Source organism: Dicentrarchus labrax, unplaced genomic scaffold, assembly GCF_905237075.1.
Source record: "Dicentrarchus labrax unplaced genomic scaffold, dlabrax2021, whole genome shotgun sequence".
Taxonomy (NCBI): Eukaryota; Metazoa; Chordata; class Actinopteri; family Moronidae; genus Dicentrarchus; species Dicentrarchus labrax.
The window spans coordinates 10432830-10455616 of NW_026136712.1; the positions used below are offsets into that span (position 1 = coordinate 10432830).

Sequence of the window (22787 nt, forward strand, 5' to 3'; positions counted from 1 at the left end):
CCAAAGACGCTTGTTTGACCCAACTTGTGTTTCTTTGTGGGACCCCCTCCCTGAGAAAAGAGTCGCCCGCCTCCACACTCATACACCATGTCCACCCTGTCTTGATTGATTTTCAGTGCGCATTTTGGAAGGGATTACAGCCATCTGCAGGCTCTTGAGGAACAAAGGGGGCTCCTCGCTCTCCTCCCTTCAGTACTTCAGAGGGATAACATGGCCAGATAAACATGCTCTTGCACCGCTCTACACTTGCTCTCTATTTTGCTTTGACCTCTCAACCCACCCAAACTGCCCACTCAACTTTAATGCTGACCATGTTATTTTTTCCTACCCTCACCCTCATGCTCTGTGAATAGAGGTTACTCATCCGTTTTTACCAAATGCTCACCACCAGTATGAGTCAGTGCTTTATAAAAAAATTTGCAAAACCATCAAAGTAGAGGGATGTAATGATGCTTATCGTTTGGTTACTGCTTGCACTTCCCTGGCCTGATATTAAGACTTAGGCCTACATATCAAGTTAGCATGTTCTCAGACGTGAACATTCACAGTTTCCATTTGGGAATCATCACTCCCAGCTGTGCAAGGGTGTTATGGGAACCAGAACTTGTCAGCTGGGAATCTGGGATGCCAAAGTGTGGTCATGGACTCACTGTCAGCTGGTGCTGAGCTGATGGAGAAGCAGCAGGATGCACAGCCACTGAGTCACAGGAAGAGGTGGACAGACCACTTGGTCTGATGTTTGGCTGCAGTGGGTTGGATTTCCAGTAAGGAAAAATTATTTGTTTATGTGGAAAATAAAGCCTGATGAAATCCACAGCTGTTTGTTCACTCTTATTAATCTAGCTTTGTAATCACACAGTATGGGCTAAGACCATGTACACTACCATCATCAACAATGACAAACTTTGGGATATTGGTGTGGATGCAAAAGCCTGTTTGAGTGTGCAGAGGTATAATACAGTCACACAGCTATAATCTTGTGCTTGATGAAAACAAAATGGATGGATTGTTTCTCATCTGGATGTGTTTAAAGGACAGTGATGAAAATAGTCAAGGTACTTACTGGACACTGAGGAACAAGAGTGAATCACTGGAAAAGTAAAGCAACAGAAGGGCAACAGAAGGGCAACAGAGATTCAGTCATTTAGAAAAACCTCAAATATCTTTTGGCACAAGTGTATAAAGTGTGTGTCACAGCATTGCAACCACTGTTTTGGATCAACAGCACAGCACCCAGCAGCTGTGGGGCAAGCTGTGGGAAAGATTTGACGATGAACCCATAAAAAGGTTAGTCTCATTAGAGTGAGTGATTTGACTGTTTGAGGACAAACTGCCATGGATAAAATCTGGAAGGAAAACAAAGGATTTACAACATTAAAAGGCTTTGGACAGCAGCATTGAAGCTGATTCTATGAAGTCATGTAGGTAAAGTTTTTGCAATATCTGCAGACAGAAATTACATTTTAAACATCCTCAGTTGTATAACTGTACAAACTCCATCCACCGGGGAATATCTTGTGACACGACTGAAAGCTACAGAACAATATTGGACCTTTTATTGAGATTGTGTCAACTGCTGCTTAACATATTTGGAAAGTTCCAACGAATACATGTAGATAAGTCCAATATCAAACTGATAAAGTGCTTTGAGAAACTGGTTCTCCACCACATAAAGAATAGCATCCCTGTCTGACTGGACACTCTCCAGTATGCATTCAAAACCAACAGATCCACGTAGGATTCCATCTCCACTGCCCTTCACTCAACTTGAGAGTACCACAATCTGTAACAGGATACTGGACTTCCTCACAAATAGGTGCCAGACAGTTCTGATTGGTGGTCACACCTCTTCCACTCTAGTGTTCAACACTGGAGTCCCTCAGGGCTGTGTGCTCAGCCCCCTCCCATTCACGCTGTACAACCATGACTGCATCCCCTGTCGTGGAGACAACTCTGTTGTGAAGTTTGAAGATGACACCCCCATCATTACCTGGATATGAAACAATGATGAAACTTCATATCGGGAGGAAATCAACAATATTGGTACACAGAAAACAACTTACTGCTCAATGTCAGCAAAACCAAGGAGCTGATTGCTGGTTTTAGGGGGAAAAGAGGCAAAGACACACTCTAAGGTGCAGCAAGTGAACAGTTTTAGGATCCAGGAAATCAACATCACAGAACATGGTTATGTCAAATCTCCACCCTGGTTAAGAAAGCACACAAACTGTAGTCCTGTGCTTCCTTAATCAGGACTGTATTTCTTAAGGAAACTTAATTTAAGAAAGCAAAATGCCTGTGCCAAGTTCTTGTTAACTTTTACAGAGCAGCAATAGAAAGCATCCTGACTGGAAACTGTGATTAAAACCACCCAGAAAAAATGTGGTACTCAGCTGCCCAGCATCAGTGATACTGGTGAGGTGAGATGCTTGCACAGAGCCAAAAGGATACTAAAAGATGGCACCTACCCCAGCCACAGCTTTTTCACCCTGCTGCCATCTGGAAAGAGGTACAGAAGTGGAAGCTTCTGTACCTCTTTCCAACCGTGCCGTAACACAGGACTTAAAGACTGCTTCTTACCTCAGACTGTGAGACTGTTCAATTATTTCTCAACAATTCATCATGCAAATTAATATTTTCTTTTTTTTTATGACTCTTTTTTTAAAGTAGCATGAAGGGAGCTATATCTGAATTTCATTCTACAACCTTGTGTTGACAATAAAATAACCTTGAATCCTTTGATTAACAAGTTTGATAGCTGTCTGAATAAGTCCAGGGGTTTATTTGTGGGCCTTTATATAGCTGAATAACATGAGAGTTTCTGCTGGAAACACAGGACCTGTGTGCTGGGTGGGGTGTTGTTGTGTTGAACTACAAGGGAGTGTCCAGGAGCACTTTGCCCCTGTCTGTGCTCTCATCTCTGGAGCTTTGTCTCCGGCCACTTTCCTCAAACTCCCCTAGGGGCTGACGGAAGTCCACACCCAACAGCTCTCTGCCATTGCTTTGGATTCCCCTTTCCTGACTGCTTCCCGCTTTGCAGTGTTCATACATCACCTCAGCCACACAACAGGACAGAATAAAGAGAGCAGGGGGGTGCATGGGGGAGGAAGTATTACTGTGTGTCTGCAACACAAAAACAAATGAAAATCATTCAGCATGAAATTAGTGTGTGCAATCATCAGTGGTGTACAAAAAAATCAGAAATAAGCTAGCAGTTTCCATGTATGAGTATGTCGTTAACAAAACATTCTGTAGAATAGTTTTTAAGATACCATTTTCCAAAGTTTTATTTAGATCATAAACTGTGTACACATTTAAACAGTACATTGCAATAGCCAGCACCGGAATGTAACTAAGTACATTTAATCAAGTACAAATTCAAATACTTTTTTTTTTACTTTACTTGAGTAATTCTATTTTATCCATACATCCATCTATACTTCTTCTCCACTACGTTTGTCTGACAGCTTTAGTAAGTAGTTACATCTCAGATAAAAAATGTCATACCCTTCCTGTCCATTGAAAACCACATATCCAACTTTAGCGATTTAGAATTAGAATTTTTGGTTCTCACAGGGCGGCAATGCTACAAACATATGAAGATCTTATAGAATATGATGAAAAAAATTAGATCAACCTTAAACATCAACAGCAGTAAAAGGCTGCAGCAGTAATATTAATCCAATCCACAACATACAAACACTGACAGGGACCATATAACTGTAATTTTACTTTTGATACTTTGAGTAAATAATTGATGATAATACTTACATACGGTACCTTTACTTAACGTTTTGAATGCAGGGCTTTTACTTTTACAGTGTGTTATTAGTACATTTAGTTAAGCAAAGTATCTGAATACTTCTTCCACCACTGGCAATAGTTTTCATTTAGCAAGTGCAAAACTAAACTGAGCCACTGTGACACTGACTTTAATACTGCAGTTTTGGGGTTCAAACTGGGGTTGAAAAGAAGTGACAACAATGCAGGAAGTTGAGCTTTGTCAAAATGTCACATGATGTATTAGTTGAGGGAGTATAATTTGAGTACTCTTTGTTTTGGCTTATCAGCCCTACAGCAGTAACCTCAGATGGACTGGAAGGGAGGGGGCAGAGAGAGAGAGAGTGTGTGTGTGTGTGTGTGTGTGTGTGTGTGTGTGTGTGTGTGTGTGTGTGTGTGTGTGTGTGTGTGTGTGTGTGTGTGTGTGTGTGTGTGTGTGTGTGTGTGTGTGTGTGTGTGTGTGTGTGTTTGTGTATGCGTGCAGGGCTGTGCAGCTCGGGGCCCCCAGTTACGGGATGTTTTAAAGGGGCACTGAGGCAGTAAATAGCTGGGGAGGTTGGAGGTTCACTCACATGAACTACTGATGCAGTGGCAAACGAGTGTCAGGGTTTCTATGGGAGATAGCTTCCCAGACATGGGAGGCATGTCAAGCTTTTGTGATTTTGTTTCCATATAACCTAAACACCATGTTAATTCAACAGCTGCTCTTTTTCAAACGGATTTACTATGTGCAGTAAATCTGAGATTTTAGTGAGGTGTGTGCAGTATACTGTATGTTTATGCAGAGTTTTGCAAGGAGGAGAAACAGGTGGTGAATTTATCATAGAGGCTCAGTGATATGGGTGTTTCTGTATTATCTACCATGCAGCTCCTCATCTGTTAGAGCAGAAAATGAACTGTGGTCAGCCACAACAGGTAACAGATATGCTATTGGCTCCAGGCTGAAGGCATATGTCTAAGTGGAGCGGAAAAGAGATTTGGTTTGATTGTCTTCGCATACACGTGGTCAGGATGAAGTAAGCGACTGTGTGGCACCTCGGCTCAGCTGAGTCTGCCACGCCACTCCCTTAATGGCAATTTATTGCTTCCTGAATCCTGAAAATGGGAGGTAGAGGACAACAGAATTCCAAACGCTGTTTTCTACCTCCTTCCCCATCCAAATGCCCTCAAGGTCCTACACACTCCCTAAATCTCTCTGCCTTTTAGGCCTCTCGCTCTCTCAGGCATGCCATTTGTTGGGAGCTTTCAGGGATCTGATTTATGGGTACTTGAAGTGACTTATGTCTGAGAAAAGTTTACCATGCTAGAAACCTTTGGATAAATACTATACGATGGTTCTAACTGTATTGATGTGTTAGGTGACAGGGTTAGAGTGCTTATAAATTAATGATCCCGCTGCATTATGTTTGTGGAGCATGAAATCACTAAAGTATGAGTTCAAAGTGAATGTATGAGAAAGCCTTTAAGAAGAAAATAAATACATCCAAAAAACATCAAGTGTTTTCTTGCAGTATATTTTAATAACACAGACAAACATAAAAATAATCCACAATACTGACACAATGTTGTTTTTTCCACAGACTTTTTTCATGCCGTTGTTTCTAGAATTTCTTATTAACATATTTACATTCACATTGATATTGACATGAATTCACATAAAGAATAACAAACAGCAAAATGGCAGTGTACTCAGTTAAGACATACCGCTTCAGTACATCATGGTGATTTGGTATGAAACCCTCCCCCTTGTTGATGGGGTGCATGTGATATAGTGCACATCAGATATGAAATCACTGTACAGAACAGAATTTGATACATTAAATGCATATTATGTGTTACCGTTGAGCTAGGCTTGTAATAGCTTGTTTTTTTTCCCACCAAAAGCTGGTTAGAGGATTTTATATCATATAATAACACTGGACTTCACTTCTGAATGGCTGTTGTCTTCATTTTAGGAATATTTCTGTATGTACAGGTGAATATCTTGTTTAACTTCACATCATAAAATAGCTTCTTGGTTTTAGTCCTTACATGTGATAATATATGACACCTTCAGCAGAGAGCAGTGGGTGACTTGACAACAACAAAACTTATAACTGCTTTGGCAACACTGCTACAATTCCACCCTGACATCTTTTTAAAATAGTTTTCTTTAAGGTCAAATACAGTCCAATTAGTTACATTTTGCAGAAATATTGTACGACTACTGAAATAACACATTCGTCTTAAAATGTCTGCAATGCCAGAAGCAAAATCTCTCAGTTGGCTAGAGTGTGAAAGTGCTTTCAGCACTAGTTTGAGCTGTGAAACCTGCTCAGGTAGCCGTAGCTTTGTGTTACTACTGTATGTGCTCACATTATCTGTACATATATTAAAATTCTCAAATCGCTCCACTATGCTACATATAGTTGCTTTTTATTTGGTTTTCAGTGCTTGCAGCATCACACTTTCCAGATCATTCCCTTTCCTTTATCAGTGCAAATATATATATATATTTTCTAACATTTTGTTTTGTGAGGACTTTTTTTTTAATAATCTCCTTAATAATAGTAACACTGAGGATGACCCCAGTACAGGGGTAGCCAGCAAAACATCACTTTCCCATGGCCAGACATTTTCTGAACAAAAGGTGCCTAGAGGTACATCCTCACTCGGATACCAACTAATAGGCAGTAAGCTTTCTATAGAACTTTTCATCAATTTTCCTGAGTTTCTAAGCAATGACTCTCAATATGCCTGAATTAATGGCTTGACTTAATTTATCCCGAATGGAAAGCTTAAATTGATTTTCTCTGAACCTGCAAAATGGCATCACTGTGTGTGAAAAAATGTCCAATGCCAAATGCTTATAATCTTCATTTCAACCACGTCCCTCATATCACAATTCCACCTGGTCCTTTCTGACCCGGTGACTGCATATTGCACTGAAATGGAGTTGGGAAAAGTCCATTTCACTCCTCAGTCCTTTGGGAAGACGATATCCGTTGGTGGCTCTATCGGCTACATTGGCCAACAGTTGCACGCTGTGGCTTCTTCCGAAACATGGAACAGGGCTGAGATTGGTTGGCTTTCAGATTGGCCTTGACTCTGAGTGGTAGACAAGCTGCTGCAGAGTGTTTAACTCAGTCTACAGGCAGTTCACAGGGTATCTGCTGGGCTGCTTTGGCTATTGTATAAGCCCGCTGGAAGTCCTTGTAGCGAGGAGCGCAGCCCAGCCAGGCCTCCCCAAAGTGGACCCGACCGGTGAAAAGAAAGCTGCCGGGCCCCGGTTTGACGCCACACTGCAGCAGAGTCCTGACCTCACCTCGGCTGGTCAGTCGACTGTTGCCGGTGAACAGGGCGTACTTCTGACGGAACACCCGGGTGGCGCTGACCTTGATCACCGCTGCTCGCAGGTTGTCATCTTCCACCACTGACCGGATGTTACCTCGCACGACTGTGGATAAACAGGACATTCAGGTTAATTTCTGTGGTTACTTTACAGTGCATAACTTTAATTTATGTCCTTTTGTTATCTTATAATGTTTTTGCTGTATATTATCCTACTTTAACTTAGAGGTGTGGTTCTTTGTGGCCTACCAACTGATGGTAAAAGCCATACGAAGGCCTAAGTCTGCTCACTAATCCTTCTAGCTTTTGCCGCCCACTGAACTTTTCCTCAGTGCCATAACAGCTCAATCAGAGGCCAGGAGATTAGTCCACTGCTCCTTCTCGAAGGGGGTGATGTTAGGATTAGTCTACTACAGTGCCTCCATTAGGGGTTCCTGTATGTGTGTGTGTGTTGGGGGTTGCAGAAAGCTGCTGTTTCACCTTTAACCTCTGCACTTTTGAGAGGAGAGGATTTAGAAGCACTGGGGTGCTCTGACTTTAAACCGATTCAACACAACGATTTGTAGATCCTGACAAGAAATCATTCCATTCTGCGGCTTTGCTGCTAGGACTTTGTGCCATTTGGTGGTCTGGTTTAATTTCTCAATCTTGGCTGAATTAGAGGGGTGGGGTTGATTTCGGAGTGACATTAACATGTCATTCCTGTTATATTGGCAACTTGTTGTATAGGGTAACTTACCGAAGTCACTGGTGCAAACAGCCATTAGAATCTCAGTGTTGTTGCAGGGTCTGCAGGCATCTGGAGAGACAACAGAGGGAGGAAAAAGAAAGAAAAGAGAGAGAGAGTCAGTTGGTGACCTTACATAACACGCTGCTAAACTCCTTGAAAACACCTATATGCTAATACTTAAACTGTGCCTCTGGAAATCAAAGACCGCATTTCCGGATCACATGCAAAGGAATGTGAGACGTGAATCCAGACTTAAAAACTCTGTGCAAAGATGAGCAACAAAGGAGAGACCAACCACTGCGTTCTAACAGACAGCTGCTACTTTTACAGTTGGCAGAGGAGGACCAGTGGAGCTTTAAGGTGCGAGGCTCTTCCACCACAGACGGTTTAAAGGCCAAATGAAACTTCCCCCTTTAAAGCCTTTCAGGGTGCCTGCAGTCACACCTCATCAAAGCCTGCTAGACAGGGGCCAAGGACAGGGAGCGGGGGTGGACTTCAAAGATTTTTTTTTTTTTTTAAAGAGCATAATCCTACTTCCCTTTCTTTCTGCTAAGGCATGACAACTTTTCTTAAAAATAAAAAAAACCTCATAAAAATACAGTGCCCCTTACTTAAGGTTGTAACAGGATTTACAGACGGCTACAATTAAAAAAAAAAAAAAACGACCAACCCACAAAGCTCTGTCCATGTGCACTGACTGAACAGTGGGTATGAAAAAAAAAAGTCCTGGCATTTTTTAAAGTTCTCCTTGTGGTTCTTTGGAGGCCCCTTGCCCACCCCACACATTCTCCTCCTTAGTGAAAACCTCTTGATAAATGAGATTCCTTCCTCTCTAGTCCACAGCAAACCCCCTTCCAAACCTAATCAGTGTGTGTGTGTGTGTGTGTGTGTGGGAGAGAGAGATGTGTGTGTGTGTGTGTGGGGGGGGTGTATACGCCTACAGACAAGTCTCCCCACAGAGAGGCAGCTCAACAAAAGAGAAGAGCATCTCAGCTGGGCAGAGGCCTCCCTGTCGCCTAGGTGACGGCAGTAATCCCAGAATACTCATGCGGCACCCATTCAAAGGGCTCTGGACTCTGGAGAAAGCCCCACATACTGTGCTTTTGTCCCCCTCCTCCCCACTCCACAGCTCCCCTTCTCCTACTCCAAAACCAGCACGCCTCTGGGGAAGGTTTTGCCACTTCCTCCTCTCTGCACTCTGCATGGGCCGGGGAAAGTCCAACCAGCCCACAGAGGCCTGTTATGAATTATGAATCATCTACGGGGAGGATTTTATGGTTTAAGTTATCATCACTGGTGGGTTAAAGCGCTGTGTTTCCCAACCTTTTCAGGAAGGAGGGAAAAGAACTTTGACCACAGTTTGGTGTTTTTAGAGAGGTTTCTGTTGAAAAGAGATAAAACTGGCCAAAAGTTCTCTTGTACGTCCTGTGTTCACTAAATTTCCAATTCAAGTAAAATAAAATTGAATGTGTCTCCTCATATTTGACCTTAAGTGGCCACACTCAAACCAACATGGCTGCCTCATTGACTCACCTTCACTGCTGATGGGGTTGGAGTCCAGCGACAGGCGAGCGGTCCAGTCCCCTCTCAGCTCATAGCGGAAGGAGGCGATCCTCCTGCTAATGTCCTGATGAGGTGTAGCTTGCAGGAAGAGAGCCACCCTCTCCCCAGGTAGCCGGCTGAAGCAGCGAACCCTCGGCGGGGGAGAGGACTCCAGGCGGTCCCCTACCAGGAGCTCCAGGACCCCGTCTCTCTCCAGGTACAGCTGGGCTCCGTGGAACTGCTCCGAGGGCTTGACGCAGGCCGTGATGAGGCCTGAGCTGCTGCCGCCGGGCCCCACTGCCACGGAGGGCAGGCGGGGTGAGAGGGTAAGTCGCAGGGCCCCTTTGGGATACAGCCAGTCCAGTGTGCCCTCAGAGCAGTGGAGGGAGATCTGCTCAACGCTGCCCTGCTGCTGGGACAAACCACTGTGAGGAGGGAAAAAGGGGAAGAAGAAAAGGTTATAGAAAGGTTCCTGTAATATTTTTCCAGGCATGAGTGTGGGCTTAAAATCTAAATCCCTAACATCATCATCAGTGGAAACTTTCCTGAAACAGCTGCACTGAATTATTGCTAAAATGGATGGACCAATTAAATGTGAGCCCTGCAAACATGCATTTAAAACTGAACTTTTACATTAAAAATTAGAATAAACCTAGGATGATTATATATATATATATAAGAATGTTTAACGCAGCTTTAGTATAACTTTAGTATATCAGGACATACTCAGAGAAGGTGCAGCCAACTGGCAGCTCTGTAAAAGCAGGGGCCAATCATTGCATCTTAAGGGCCAAACTCACATAAATACTGAAAGTCCTCTGCAGGTGTTTTAATAACAAATCTGAAATGAAACCACCCTCCAATAACTGCATGCACATTGTGTTTTTCCTCCAAGTATCTGAGTTAATCCTCCAGTCTCCTGTCTGTCTGGACCCCCCATGCCTCCTGCAGACAACCCGCAGGCGCAATCGCAGCAGAGCACTAGAAACATTTAAACTGCGCCCTAATGGCATGTTCCAACATGTTGCATTTAAGCATTGTCCAAAACCAAGAGCCACCTGTAGCATCTCTGAGCGGCATTTTTTTTTTTTTTTTTGCAACCATCAGTTCATTCAACCACAAGCAGAAATAGCACAGACACACTATGAAACACTTGCCTGCCTCTCCAGCTGCACTGGTCTTCAGAGTAGCTTGAGAAAGCCACGTCAAAAAGGGCGAAGAGTAAAATCCAAATAGCGTTAATCCAGAGCCCAGAACCGGACATTTTCGACAGTGGATGATGCAAAGTAACGTTTAAAAAAAAGAAAAAACGTTAGGAAACGATTATTCCAAAGCTGCGATGTCCTAAACCTCTGCGAGTAAAATTCTTCTATAAAACAAATCTGCTTCTATCTCTGATAACCTCCATAGTTTGGTATCCTCTTACCCTGATGTGTAAGATAAGAGAACACCGCTAAACTCACTGGTATCTCCTCTAAACTTCTCTGGGCTGCTGTGCGTCAGGGGGACGCAGAGCTGTGGAGTTATTCAGCCTCAGAAAAACTTCATGGACCAATCAGAGACCGAGAAGTGAAACTTTAAACCACTCACACAGCGGAGGGGGAGGGACGTCTGACCTGCAGAGAGAGCAACAGTATGCAGACAAGAGACCAAGTTTCAATTCAGCATTGTGTTTGACATGTCTGCATACAAAATACTAATTAACTTACTGGTGAGTTAACAGAAACTTCCACTTTATTTTATTATTTCTGTGTTCTTGTATTATTTTTCTTTTTTTTATCTCACGCAACTAAAATTGTTTTTGAATTTGAAGTTTTATCATTACTATTACTTATATAATTATTACTATTATAATCACTTAAAGACGCCCTCCAGGTATTTTTAAAGACATAAAAATACTTTGCGTTGAATAATAATTTTTTAACATAATAATTAAACATAAAAAAAGTGTAATTAATTTTTAAAAAATAGTAAAATTACATCTTTCTCCTGCCTTTAAACAAATCCAGACTTGAATGAAGGTACAAATATTTTTAATTTCACAAGTTTAACAGCAGGGCACACAATGTCCTTTCTCATGTGTATGTGCATTTCTTCAAGTTTCCACATCACACTTGTGTAAATTGCACACTGCACTAGAGTTGGCTTCCAAACTACATGTGATGCCACAAAGTCGTACACAAAGATTTAAGCTGAGCACAGGGAAACTTTCCCTATTTAGCAGACTGATGTCAACACAGACCTCTAGTGTAGGACACAACAAGCAGAACACACATGTTTGAGTGGAGGGGGACTTTAAATACCCAATTAAACTGCTTTGTGATGCTGGATTTTGTAGCAGAGTAATCTTGTTTTTAAAGTCACGGTTGTTTGACTTAAAGGACTGGTGTGTAAGATTCAGTGGCAATTAGCGATGAAGTTGCAGACTGCAAGTAACTGAACGCTGCTTGCGTGTGGGAATGAGAATGGAGTGTGTAGGAGAAACTGTGTAGGAGAAACTACGGTGGTCGTGAAACTCACAATAAAGTGAGTTCTACCAATAGAGCCTCCTGAATGTTACACCCTGGACCTTTAAATAAACACCAAGATCATTTTTAACACCTAAATCCAGTGAAGTTGCTAATAATATATCTTTTGTGAATGTAAACCTTTTATTTTTTAACAACATTTCTGAAATGAGAAAATATATTATCATGGAGGCCATGGAGGACATAAAGACAAATGAAATGGGCAAAAGAGGAGACATAAAGCACTGGTCACAGTTCAATAATGCTAACCTGATTTCCAGACACACCATTTATGATGGTGACGACGATGAAGATTTTGCCTCCTCTGGTTTTCATGCCCTTTGCCCTTTACCCTGCTGGGCTTCTCTTTCATGTTGTGGTATTTATAACCAAATCAAATATTCTTTTGTGCTAACACTGCCATCCATCTCCCCGAGCCAGTGACTTTCGGTGTACGTGTGTGTGCGTGATGAAAGTCTAGGCCCATCTGATGGAGTTATGACAAGGCCTCAGACCAACACAAAGGCACATGTGCAGAAATCCAGCTGCTTTATTGTCTGCAGCAGGACGGAGCTTTGTTTTCTGCAGGGCAGTTCAAAGCAGCAGAGTTTAAAGTGCCGTGCGACAGGGGGGTGACTCAGTCAAAGAAAAATGAATACATTAGTGCCTAAACTTAGTTATGGACTTCACAAATATGTCATAGCATCCACGTGTCCACAGTGTATTCAGACCGGGACAGTCAGATTTACACACTTTGTCAACACATCAGTGTGCACGTATTCATACACGCGTCCATTAAAACAATGGCACACACACGCTTTGTGACCCAGGTCTGACCTGAACTACAGTCCAGCCAGGATCATATTCAATGCTTTCATGTGGCTGTATAATGTACTGGTATGCACATAAGAATCTTACAGTTCAAACATACTGAGATTAAACTCATTTGGTGTGGTTGTGGTGTAGTGTTTTATTACATGAAATATTATTCCCACTCAGTTACTGAGAGTTTTCATCACCAAAAAGTCATGGAGATGGAGAATCAGGAAAGAAGTTATTGTGAAAACACAGTGGATGCCTTGGTCCCATAATAACAGAAAGTAATATTAATTAAAGGAGTAGTTCAACATTTTGGGGAATACGATTATTTGCTTTTCTTGTCCAGAGAATATTGATACCACTTATGTTTGTAGCGACAGCCAGTAGCCTGTGTGTCTGTTAGCTTAGCATAAAAACTGGAAACAGCTATCCTGGCTGTGTCCACGGGTAACAAAATACACCTACCAGTACCTCTTAAGTTCACTTTAGATCTTGTTTGTTTAATCCCTACCAAAAACAATAAGTTGTTGTTTTATGGGGGTTATGTACTGGACTAATTCTTGACTTGGACCATTTGCCAGACATCCAGCTGAGACTGTAGTACAGTGATGGGCATACATTTTTGCTGCCCTGACAAAAGCTGAAATTTTCCCTTTCACATCAACTCACTATTTATATAAATCTACTGTAGATAATAATGTAAAGGTAAATCCCAACAAAGTCATAGCATCTGATAATAAATATTGCCCCTACATGTAATGAGACATTCAAACTTAAGTTACTGTGTCTCATTAGTTTTATAAATCAGTTTTATTCTTAAATTAATCAAAACAAACAAACAAACAAAGTAAATTGAAAACTACTCTTACTCTTTATCAGATTTTTTTTACCTTCTCCATGATTTTTTTATAATAGAGATATGTCAGCTATTTATCAGACATACAATAAACATTAATGTGGCACTTTGTACACCTTGTGTCGGCACTTTGGTGTCACAGGACCTTTGTGTTGTACTGTACATAGGACTGAACCACAAATTATACATCTGTGTGCAGGGCTGCAATCAACCAGTGTCTAACTTACTATTAAAGGTCAGTCTGAGTGTGTGAACCATCAAACCTGGTTGTTTACGTTCTGCATCCAGAACAATGCCATCCTTGACTATAATGAAACACTGTGTTGTTGTCCTCATACTTTAACCACTGAACCAGATTCCCGAGTTCTCTGTGTCCGCTGTATTCTCACCGGCCCGCCAAGGAGAATGTCTTCAAACAGTGCTGCTGTACGCATACGAGAGTTTGCATGCACGTGTTAGTGCTGTGTCTACTTACTTGGTATACTCTGTTCCTCAGTGTGTGTGCGTGCCTGCAAACACAGGGAGGATGTAGTGACAGTGTGGTGTTACTAGCATTTATGGGACCTTGACATTGTGTGTAACCTTTCCCTTGCTGTCTGTTCTCGCTGTCTCAGACACAAAGAGACTCTACAAAAACTTTATTAGTATGAATGCATCAATGATTTAAGTCAGAAAATAATAACAATGCATTTCCTCCTTTAAATTTCAACTTGTAAGGCCATGCAGGAAGTTACTTGTTAAAAAATTCATCCAAACTTACATTTTTTTTCTCTGTAACACAACAAAAGTCCTGCATGGCACATATTAGAAACCAAAGCCTCATAAAGCATTGGTCTTTGGTCAAAAAAGGGAGCAATCGCAATCTTTATATGAAGTGTGCTGTACCAGAGAGAAGGCTGATGGGGGTCTTCAGGTTGTATATTATTCAGAAAAGGTTTGGTGTAGCAGCAGTATCTATAATGTCCCAGCTGAAACATCAGAGGATGACCTAATCTGTGTTGAGAAGTTGAGATGTCCCTGTTCCCAGACTTTTCAGCAGCTTCCCATGGCACCTCAGTGCTAATCCGGTAGATCTGACATCGCTGCTGTTTGTTTTCCTGCACAGAGTCATCTATCTGCTGGTAATGAGATCTAAGACCTTGTCAGGATACTGTGATAATCAGCCAACATTCAGGGAGGCAGAAAATATGCCCTTCCCGCCACAGGACCATGCTGTGTCTTGTGTTTTGCCTGGTTAGTTTGAGGTTAGTCATGAGAAAGTGGTTGAGGAAACAGAGTCCTATAGGCAGCAGTTTTGTAATTATTTTAGGGTTAAATGAAGAAAACCTTAATAATAAAGAGAGTCACACACTTAAATATACACTTGCTGGACTAGTGCCTAAACTTTAGTTATCAAGCTGAAAACAGGGAAAAAGAAGTTGTGTTTGAGTAAGTTCTTCACATTATCTACAACTACAGGGTAGCTGGTTCACAAAGTATTATAAGCTCATTATAAGCTCATTAACATGATGCATACTTTGTCCAACAAGTCAAAGTTAGGCGTAAGTGAGCTTACATTGTGACATAGTGTATATGTAGTTACAGGAGAGAGGCTGTTTGAACACTAATCCACTGGAGGTTTGTGTTGTGATGAGTCAGTGAGACCAGTGAAGCTGGTGTTTTCCCACCTCTCCATGCAGGTGAGGGGCTTCTGGTCGAATGGCGGTCAGAGGCCGCCTGTGAGAAGAACCAGTGCGAGGAGGATGGAAAAACTCTGCTGACATTTACCATCCGAGCCCCCATGAGAGCCGCATGTGAAAACTGACACCTGCTCTCTCATTGCACTTTCTCAGGATCCTGATTGTGTATGTGTTTGTTTGTATGACAGTAAATTTCTTTTTGTGCCTCTCATCTCGGTTTGTGTGACTGTGTGTTAGTGTAAAGCCCAGTGGGAAACTGAATACAAGAGGGCCCTACACCAGATAAACAGTGTCAGAGAAGGTTGATAGCAAACGCAGCTGGAAACGCGCAGAGACACCCTGAGAATGCTCTCTAATGCTTTTCTAAACATGTAATAGATCACTTAGCTCCACTGTCACACTACTCTCATGTGTGCTTTAATCTTCTCCACCGGGAGCTCACATAACTTTTGTACGAAGATATGGCCCACGTGTTGTTATATTCCAGTGAATTATCTCATGACTTAGTCAGAATGACACAAATCACAAGAGATTTGTTTGTGGCAGCTGGGATCAAGTCTCCGTTTACACACTTGTTGTGGTAATCTCTGAAACATTTGCAGCAACTTTCTCCTCTGTCTGTATCTCGCTCTCACTCACGTGGTCTTTTTTTAGTTTATTGTACTTGTTTTAATCTCATTCATCATTGTCATCTGTGTTTGTGTCAAATACATTTTTTAAAAGTGCTTTGAAGATCTTCGTTTAAATATTTATAGCTCCAAACATGGGCAAGCCACTTTTTGCATTCAGCAGCTACAAATATAATGTAATTATAGTGTCTGGGGTCAGAAGTCACAGCTGGGTGCCCTGGGGACTTTTCATTAGCAAAACGGAGGGAAGAGGCTGCAGGTGTCTAAAATGGACTTCTCTATCTATTGTGCCTGAACTCAGGAAGTTCTCTGTCACTCCTGAATTTTAGATTTTGGGGCTTGTCTGTTTCTTTTCCTATAATAGTTAATTTTGGTCACTTCATACTTATTGTTTGTGCATTATTCATTGTGTTAAATAGACATTTTTACTTTTAACAAAACAGAATCATCAATACTGATGGGATTTACTTAAGGTCTGTTCATAGTATTATATACAGTATTTTAACTGCATTTTGCTGTTGATACTTATGTACTTTTACTTAAATAAGATTTGTAATATGGGACTTTTACTAACAGTAATTGACTGAATTTCCATTGTAGTATCTTTTTTTTAAATGTGCCAAACAAAGGTCTGACTCAGCCCTGAAACTGTTGAGCAGTGCAGCTTTAGGTGCCTATTAAGACAGTAGCAGTACATCCTCAATGCAGTATCCCTGCCAGCTCTCCTGATACATCTGCAGCCATTCAATTTCCCTTGCAGCTTCTGTCACTCTCTTTTGTTCACTTAGTTTGTGTCAAACTTCCAGCCCACAATTTATTTCTTAACATTTAAATTAAAATGATGTAATGGTAGGGTCAAGATTACACTGTTTATGAACCTCACATCTCTTCTGTTCTAAATTGTTTTCCTCCCAAAGTTCTGTTGTGGTAAAATAAATAATTATTATCCTTAAAGCCTAATAATTATTGTATAGATATCTTGACAAAGAGGCTGGATCCAGTCCTTTATCTCAGCATAAGCAGATAATGATAGTGTCTGACTTTACACAGGGACAGCGTCAATACTGCAGCCAACCTTGATGTCCTTGATTTTCACATTCCTCAGTGTTGAAAAGCACACAAGGGAATAGTTTAGCTGGAGGGTAAACAGGCCAGACTCTCACTCAGACTCAGTATTTAAGTGGTTCTTCAGGCAGTGTTTCCAGTGCTAACTCAGAGGATTTAATATAAGACAGTCAGTGCTTCATTGCGAGCAGCAGGCAGGGATGAAAAAAGGCAAATCGCAGCCACCGCAGAATGCACAGGAAGTTTCCTGTGGTACGTGAGGTTTGAGGGTAAATTTAGACTACAAAGCATCTGCAGTCAGCACCACAGCTTTTGATTGTAGCCAGACTGAAACAAGCATGTGTGGTGCTGCTTTACAGATGCTGAATTCCCTCATTAGAGCAATGGCAGTGTGTGGGTGAGCTTGTAATGATTTGCATGACATTTATTTGCAAAATAAGGTCTGTGAATGGTTTGGTCTGTCTTGTTTTTGGAGGGAAACCCACTTTAGTCGTTGGCCTTTAGAAGACAGAATCTCCAGCCTCTTTCACTTCACGTTTATGACTCTCATTAGCTGCAATTAACACAGCAACTCCCAATCCCTCTATTTGAAATCCAGATGAGAGTATTGTTATCAGTAGCCCAGCGGTGCTATGTTAATGCCTCAAGCCTGGTGAGTTTGATAGGCAGTGTTGTTGGAGCCCAGCTGGGGGTCAGACAGAGGTTCTCCGCTGTCCGTCTTGGTGGTGGCTCTGCTACCCCCCACACTACTTCTAATTGGCTGAATCAATTTGGAGGGAAACTTAACAAGAAGCAGGATCCCTCCAAAATTGACAATAGGTATAGTGTTTTACATATGTCCACAGGAAAGACAGATGTTGTCGCTCTCGACCACATCCACATTTGAATACCCTTATTTGGATACAATGAGAGAGAATACAAAGGGGATATATTTTGGCGGTCAAGGCAGATAAATTGGCGGTCAAGACGGGTTGCGATAGACTTCTCCGACTTTTGATACTGCAGAAGGTATAGCTTTTAACTCAAATAGCATTTTGACTTTTTATATGTTTTGAATGCATCAGTTGATACATACTCAATGTCCACATTTTTGCCAGTTGTCAGTGTCAGTTACACAGTGAACAGGATGGTTTCCTGTCAAACATGGTTACTAAAAGTTATTCTGATCCTGAAAATTTGTTACACTGCAACATAATCCCTTGCAACTTGGATAATGTGTTTTATAGTAGAGAAAATGCTTAACTCAGTCATTTAGAAGTAGGGTTTTCCTTGCTTTCAGATCAGTAAAAAAATGTAACATCCATTAAGTCAATTGGGGATGGAACTTTTGTTTAAAAATTCCAGCTGAAATTACTTAAAAAGACATTTAATGACAGTTGGGGAAATATGAAGACTTGCTTTTTTGCAGGGCATTAGATGATATGTTCAACACCCCCGTCATGGTAAATATAAATCTTCAGCTAGCAGCCTATCTTAGCCAGTTCTGGTCCTTATACCTAGCTTGGCTAAGCAGCTGCTGGCTCCAGCTTCATATTTAACATAATAGGGACAGTTACAAGAGTGATACTGAGCATATTAAATATTGAACTGTTCCCTTTGTATGCACTTACAGAATAGACATGCAGATGAGTGACAATTTACAGGAAGACCAACTCAAACCTCCAAGTCTCTGGACCCCTTTCTATTCTCCCATAGGTGTTCAACTGATTCACATCTTTTTTATTCTGATCAAACCATTTAATGGCACCTCATGTCCTGTATGAAAGTATCTCCATTTACCATGTTTTTCCACTCATTCATCCAGGATTTTCCTGCTAACATTTTATTGTAAGTGTTTAAAAAACCCTATAGAACTTTTTTTAAATCACACGCACACTTGACATTTTACACACACATCAGAAACTCACACTTGTAAAATGTTACAAACAAACCAAAAGGAGTGGATGGTCAGTTTTTTCTTTCTTTTGCTGCCTGACTGCACTCAATATCCCTCTCCTCCTCCCCGTCCTCCCCCTCCTCCTCTGCACTACATCCTACCCTGTGAATTGAGTTTGGCCAGGCTAGGTCATCCATGGCTGTGCAGAATATAATTAGCCTGCCTACACACATACACATGCACACACAGACACACACATATATAGACTTTAAACTTTAAACCCCCCCCCCTACACAATGGCCTGCTCAGACAATAGACACATGCCAATACTATGACCCCCTCTGCTATCTCCCCATGCACAAAAAACTCCTTGTTCATCCTCAAACCCTCCGCCCTCCTGCTCAGTCAGCAGAATAATGAGACTGATAAGATTACATTTTTACGTATCACATTTCACATCATATCATAGAAATAATAATGAGCTTAACAGGTGCTAAATTTCAGCTGTTCCTGAGGAGATTTGAAATGTGGGCAGTTTTCAGAATTACATTTGCCTAAATGTATAATGTTTCAAGTGATAAAGTTAATTATGTGTTACAGTTTCAAAGCTGGATGCTGTGAAGTTTGTAACCAAAGATGGACATGAGCTTTACCTTCATAAACCATTGAAAATAATGATCTGAAGCCAATGCTTTTAACTTTTTCAAGTACCATTTGAAACTGCTTTGCTAACAACTACTTCTTTGCCAGTATTACTAAGTGCTTAATAGAAATAAAATTAGGTAACATGATCATAAAAAAAGGATAAAATATTGGAATGGGACAATGTGAGGCTTAAAACAACAGGGTAAAGGCTTCAAATGATCATAAATGTACAAGAACAAGATGAGATTGAGTGATTACATTTCTAGATTTAGCAGTAATCTAAGAACCTTCACATTTCAGCCTCTGGATGACAATTAAAATCTCTGAATAGGGACCATAATTGCACATTAAATCTGAATCCAGAGCATCTTTTATCTCCCACCATCTTTCACCAAGCCCATTCAGACTCATTGGTGACCTACAGCTCATCCCTAAGCCCCTTTTGATCTAATTTTTAAATGCCATCACACACGAGCTGCCCTCCCCTTCGCTCTCCCAGCACCTGCACTTCAGTGTCCTCCGGCTCATCAATGGAACCTGCCTTTTAAAAATGTATACATCTGTGGCAAATGAGGTAGTCATTGTTGTGGGGGAAACCCTTGAGGGGACCGCCAAAATTTGGTGTCTCCCCTTCTCCATCATTGAGTAAAACCCAACCCCCAACTTCCCTGACACACACACACACACACACACACACACACACACACACACACACACACACACACACACACACACACACACACACACACACACACACACACACACACACACACACACACCTCTTACTTCAGGGGTATCATATCACCTATCCCTTGGGGTATACTGGTGTGCGAGGCTGGATGTTCTCATGATAACAGGTGTATTTGAATGTATACAACAGGTGGGATGAATCTATGGTAGTTTTCTTAGCTTTACAATTGTTTTCTACCGGGGTTATTTTAATGAAGCATTAATAAAGCTAATAAAGCTAATTAATCTCATACATTGGGGTTAATGAGAATTTAGCAATGTTTATGTTTTAATCATATACATTTTAACCAATACTTTGCTGATCTCGAGGTGACCATTAGCTCCTGTTTTTCTGTTTTCAGGATATTATGAATTCTGCAAAGCATACCAGAGGCAATAAATATTTATCTCACAGTTCCATGTGGTTATTTGGTTTAATTTTCCTCATCTGACCCACAGCTGATGAACAGAGGAAGCTGACAGACGAGGAAAAAACGAGGAGAGACAAAACGGAGTCTGTCCTCAGACTGAGTGACTCTTCAATAGAGGTGGTTTCTTTCCGCAGTGAACTGTGTCGTCCTGTCCGGAGAAGTGCAGACGAGCGAGAAACCAAAGGAGAGATTGAAAAGAGGAAAAGGGGAACTTGCAGAATAATTAGAGCATGGAGGATAGTCCTGATTTACTTGACACATTCATGCATGCACACATATGCATGAGTGCATGCAAGCACTCATACTTTCCTTCTATATACACGTTCACACACATAGACACACACTCAGACACACACACGAAAACACGCATTCATACATAGTCCCAACTTAAGGATTTTGGGCCCGTATCTGCACATGTATTCAGGCTAATCAGGGCCTCTTCACAGACAGAAAGCAAAGGGGTCACTCAGGGTGAGATGTTTGTGATGGAAATTTGGACGGCAGGCGTATGAAAACAAAGCTAGAGACAGGACGCCCCAGAGACGACATACTTTACACATGAGATAACACACATTGAGGAGTTACAAAAAAAATAATCTTAAAATAGGATCACAAAACCTCTCTCATTCATATTACTGACAAAGAGCTTCACTGCAGCCACTTTCACGAAATTATAAGAGAATAGTTGGATTTGGAAAAGATTTTGTCTGTAGATTTAATCCTGAGAGCTGCGAAGGAAAAACATTTTACCAAGTTCTAAGATTAGAAATAGCTTTAAGGGGAATCCTTATAAACAAAAACACAAGGTTAAGAAATAAACCTATCTTGATTTTGATGTTGGTTACACAGCAGAATGCTTTTATAAGACTTTTTCTAAAATTGTTCAGAACGAGATGTTTCCTTCCTCTCTTGCCTCAAACAATGAATGTTACTCTATTTTCAGCTATTTTCCTGCTCTGCATCAATCAAGGACAAGCAAACTATTCCACTGATGGCATATCACTGCTCTTGCGAAGGAATGACCGGGCCAAAGTCACACCTTCACCCCTGTAGCCCAGGACTCATAGCTTTTACTGGGCATATAACGCATAGATCGGGGGCATTCGATGGAACCGCAGTGCCTCACTGAGAAATCACACAAAGATGGGATTTAATGGCCCTTCGATTGAGCGATTTTGAAAAGCCAACCTCTGACCCCCAGCACTGACCCCTGGTAACCCCTCCCATCCTCCAGGGTCCAGTGCTTGTCATTGGTCATTTGTCAAACTCCTCACACTGATCTGATTACCGTCCAATTTGGGATCTGCCGACTACACACTTCTAGGATCAAGACAAGCTGCTTTCAGCAACTTTACATGACAACAAATAGCTGGATTGTTGCAGGAAGAGTAAAGGGACAAGTATTTGTTCTATTCAGGCAAGAGAGATGGACAAAACTTTGGATAGACGACAACATTGGTATCTACTAATGGCTATACAATACTCTCATCTAATGAAGAACTGATAAAAAAATAAGACTGGCCTTAAAATCGTTCACACTATAATCATGTTTCATACTGAATCATGGGTAGACAAAACAAAGACGAGGATGTAAAACAGAAGAGGAGAAGAAATAGATGAATCATCAAATGAATCATCCAAACTAAACAATGTGTCACAGTGATCCCAACCTCATCTAATGATTAACAGCATCCAGATACATGAAACTCTTCTGTGTTCATCCTTCAAGTATGCCAGTATTTATGTTAGTCCATTGTGTCCACACAATGTAGACTTTGCTAAAAACTCTCTGTTTTGTATTCTAGATGATGCCGCAAATTACAATAATATTACAAAAGGTACATTTACATTACATTACATTAGTACTCAATGATAAAGATGCTTTTGATTGACTGTATGCTTCTTTCATTTGTAAAAACAAGATTCCAAACTGCTCCAAATATCTCTTTTGTCTTTATTTAATTTAATTTAGTGGTGTCTGTCATGTGCTCACTATTTTAATACCGTATTTCAAGAAACGTTTGCCTTATTGTTTGTACATCAAGCAACTTGTTGAAAAATCTCTTTTCATAGTATTGCACTGGGCACATGGCAGGAATAACCGGTGGGTTACACCTAGTATGCTAGCCAGGAACAGAGGGGATGGCACCCATTATTCTGAAGCCCCCA

At 41.3% G+C, this 22787-nt stretch overlaps 2 protein-coding genes across 2 annotated transcripts in view; one reads left to right on the forward strand and one right to left on the reverse strand.

Annotated features, from left to right (window-relative positions):
• The window catches only part of ccdc78 (coiled-coil domain containing 78), a 34390-nt gene extending 11844 nt beyond the window's left edge, over positions 1-22546 (forward strand). Inside the window, exon 14 of the mRNA XM_051418029.1 lies at positions 20647-22546. Within this exon, the coding sequence (XP_051273989.1) occupies positions 20647-20650 (4 nt within the window). The 3' untranslated portion in view covers positions 20651-22546. The remainder of the gene's footprint in view (positions 1-20646) is intronic.
• On the reverse strand, positions 5279-10879 carry metrn (meteorin, glial cell differentiation regulator). Its single transcript, XM_051418030.1, has 4 exons — positions 10540-10879; positions 9374-9807; positions 7850-7909; positions 5279-7216 (listed from the first exon to the last, which is right to left on the reverse strand). Exons 1-4 carry the CDS (start codon positions 10644-10646, stop codon positions 6903-6905), a joined length of 915 nt encoding a protein of 304 aa, XP_051273990.1. The 5' UTR covers positions 10647-10879; the 3' UTR covers positions 5279-6902.
• Positions 22547-22787: the final 241 nt, after the last annotated feature.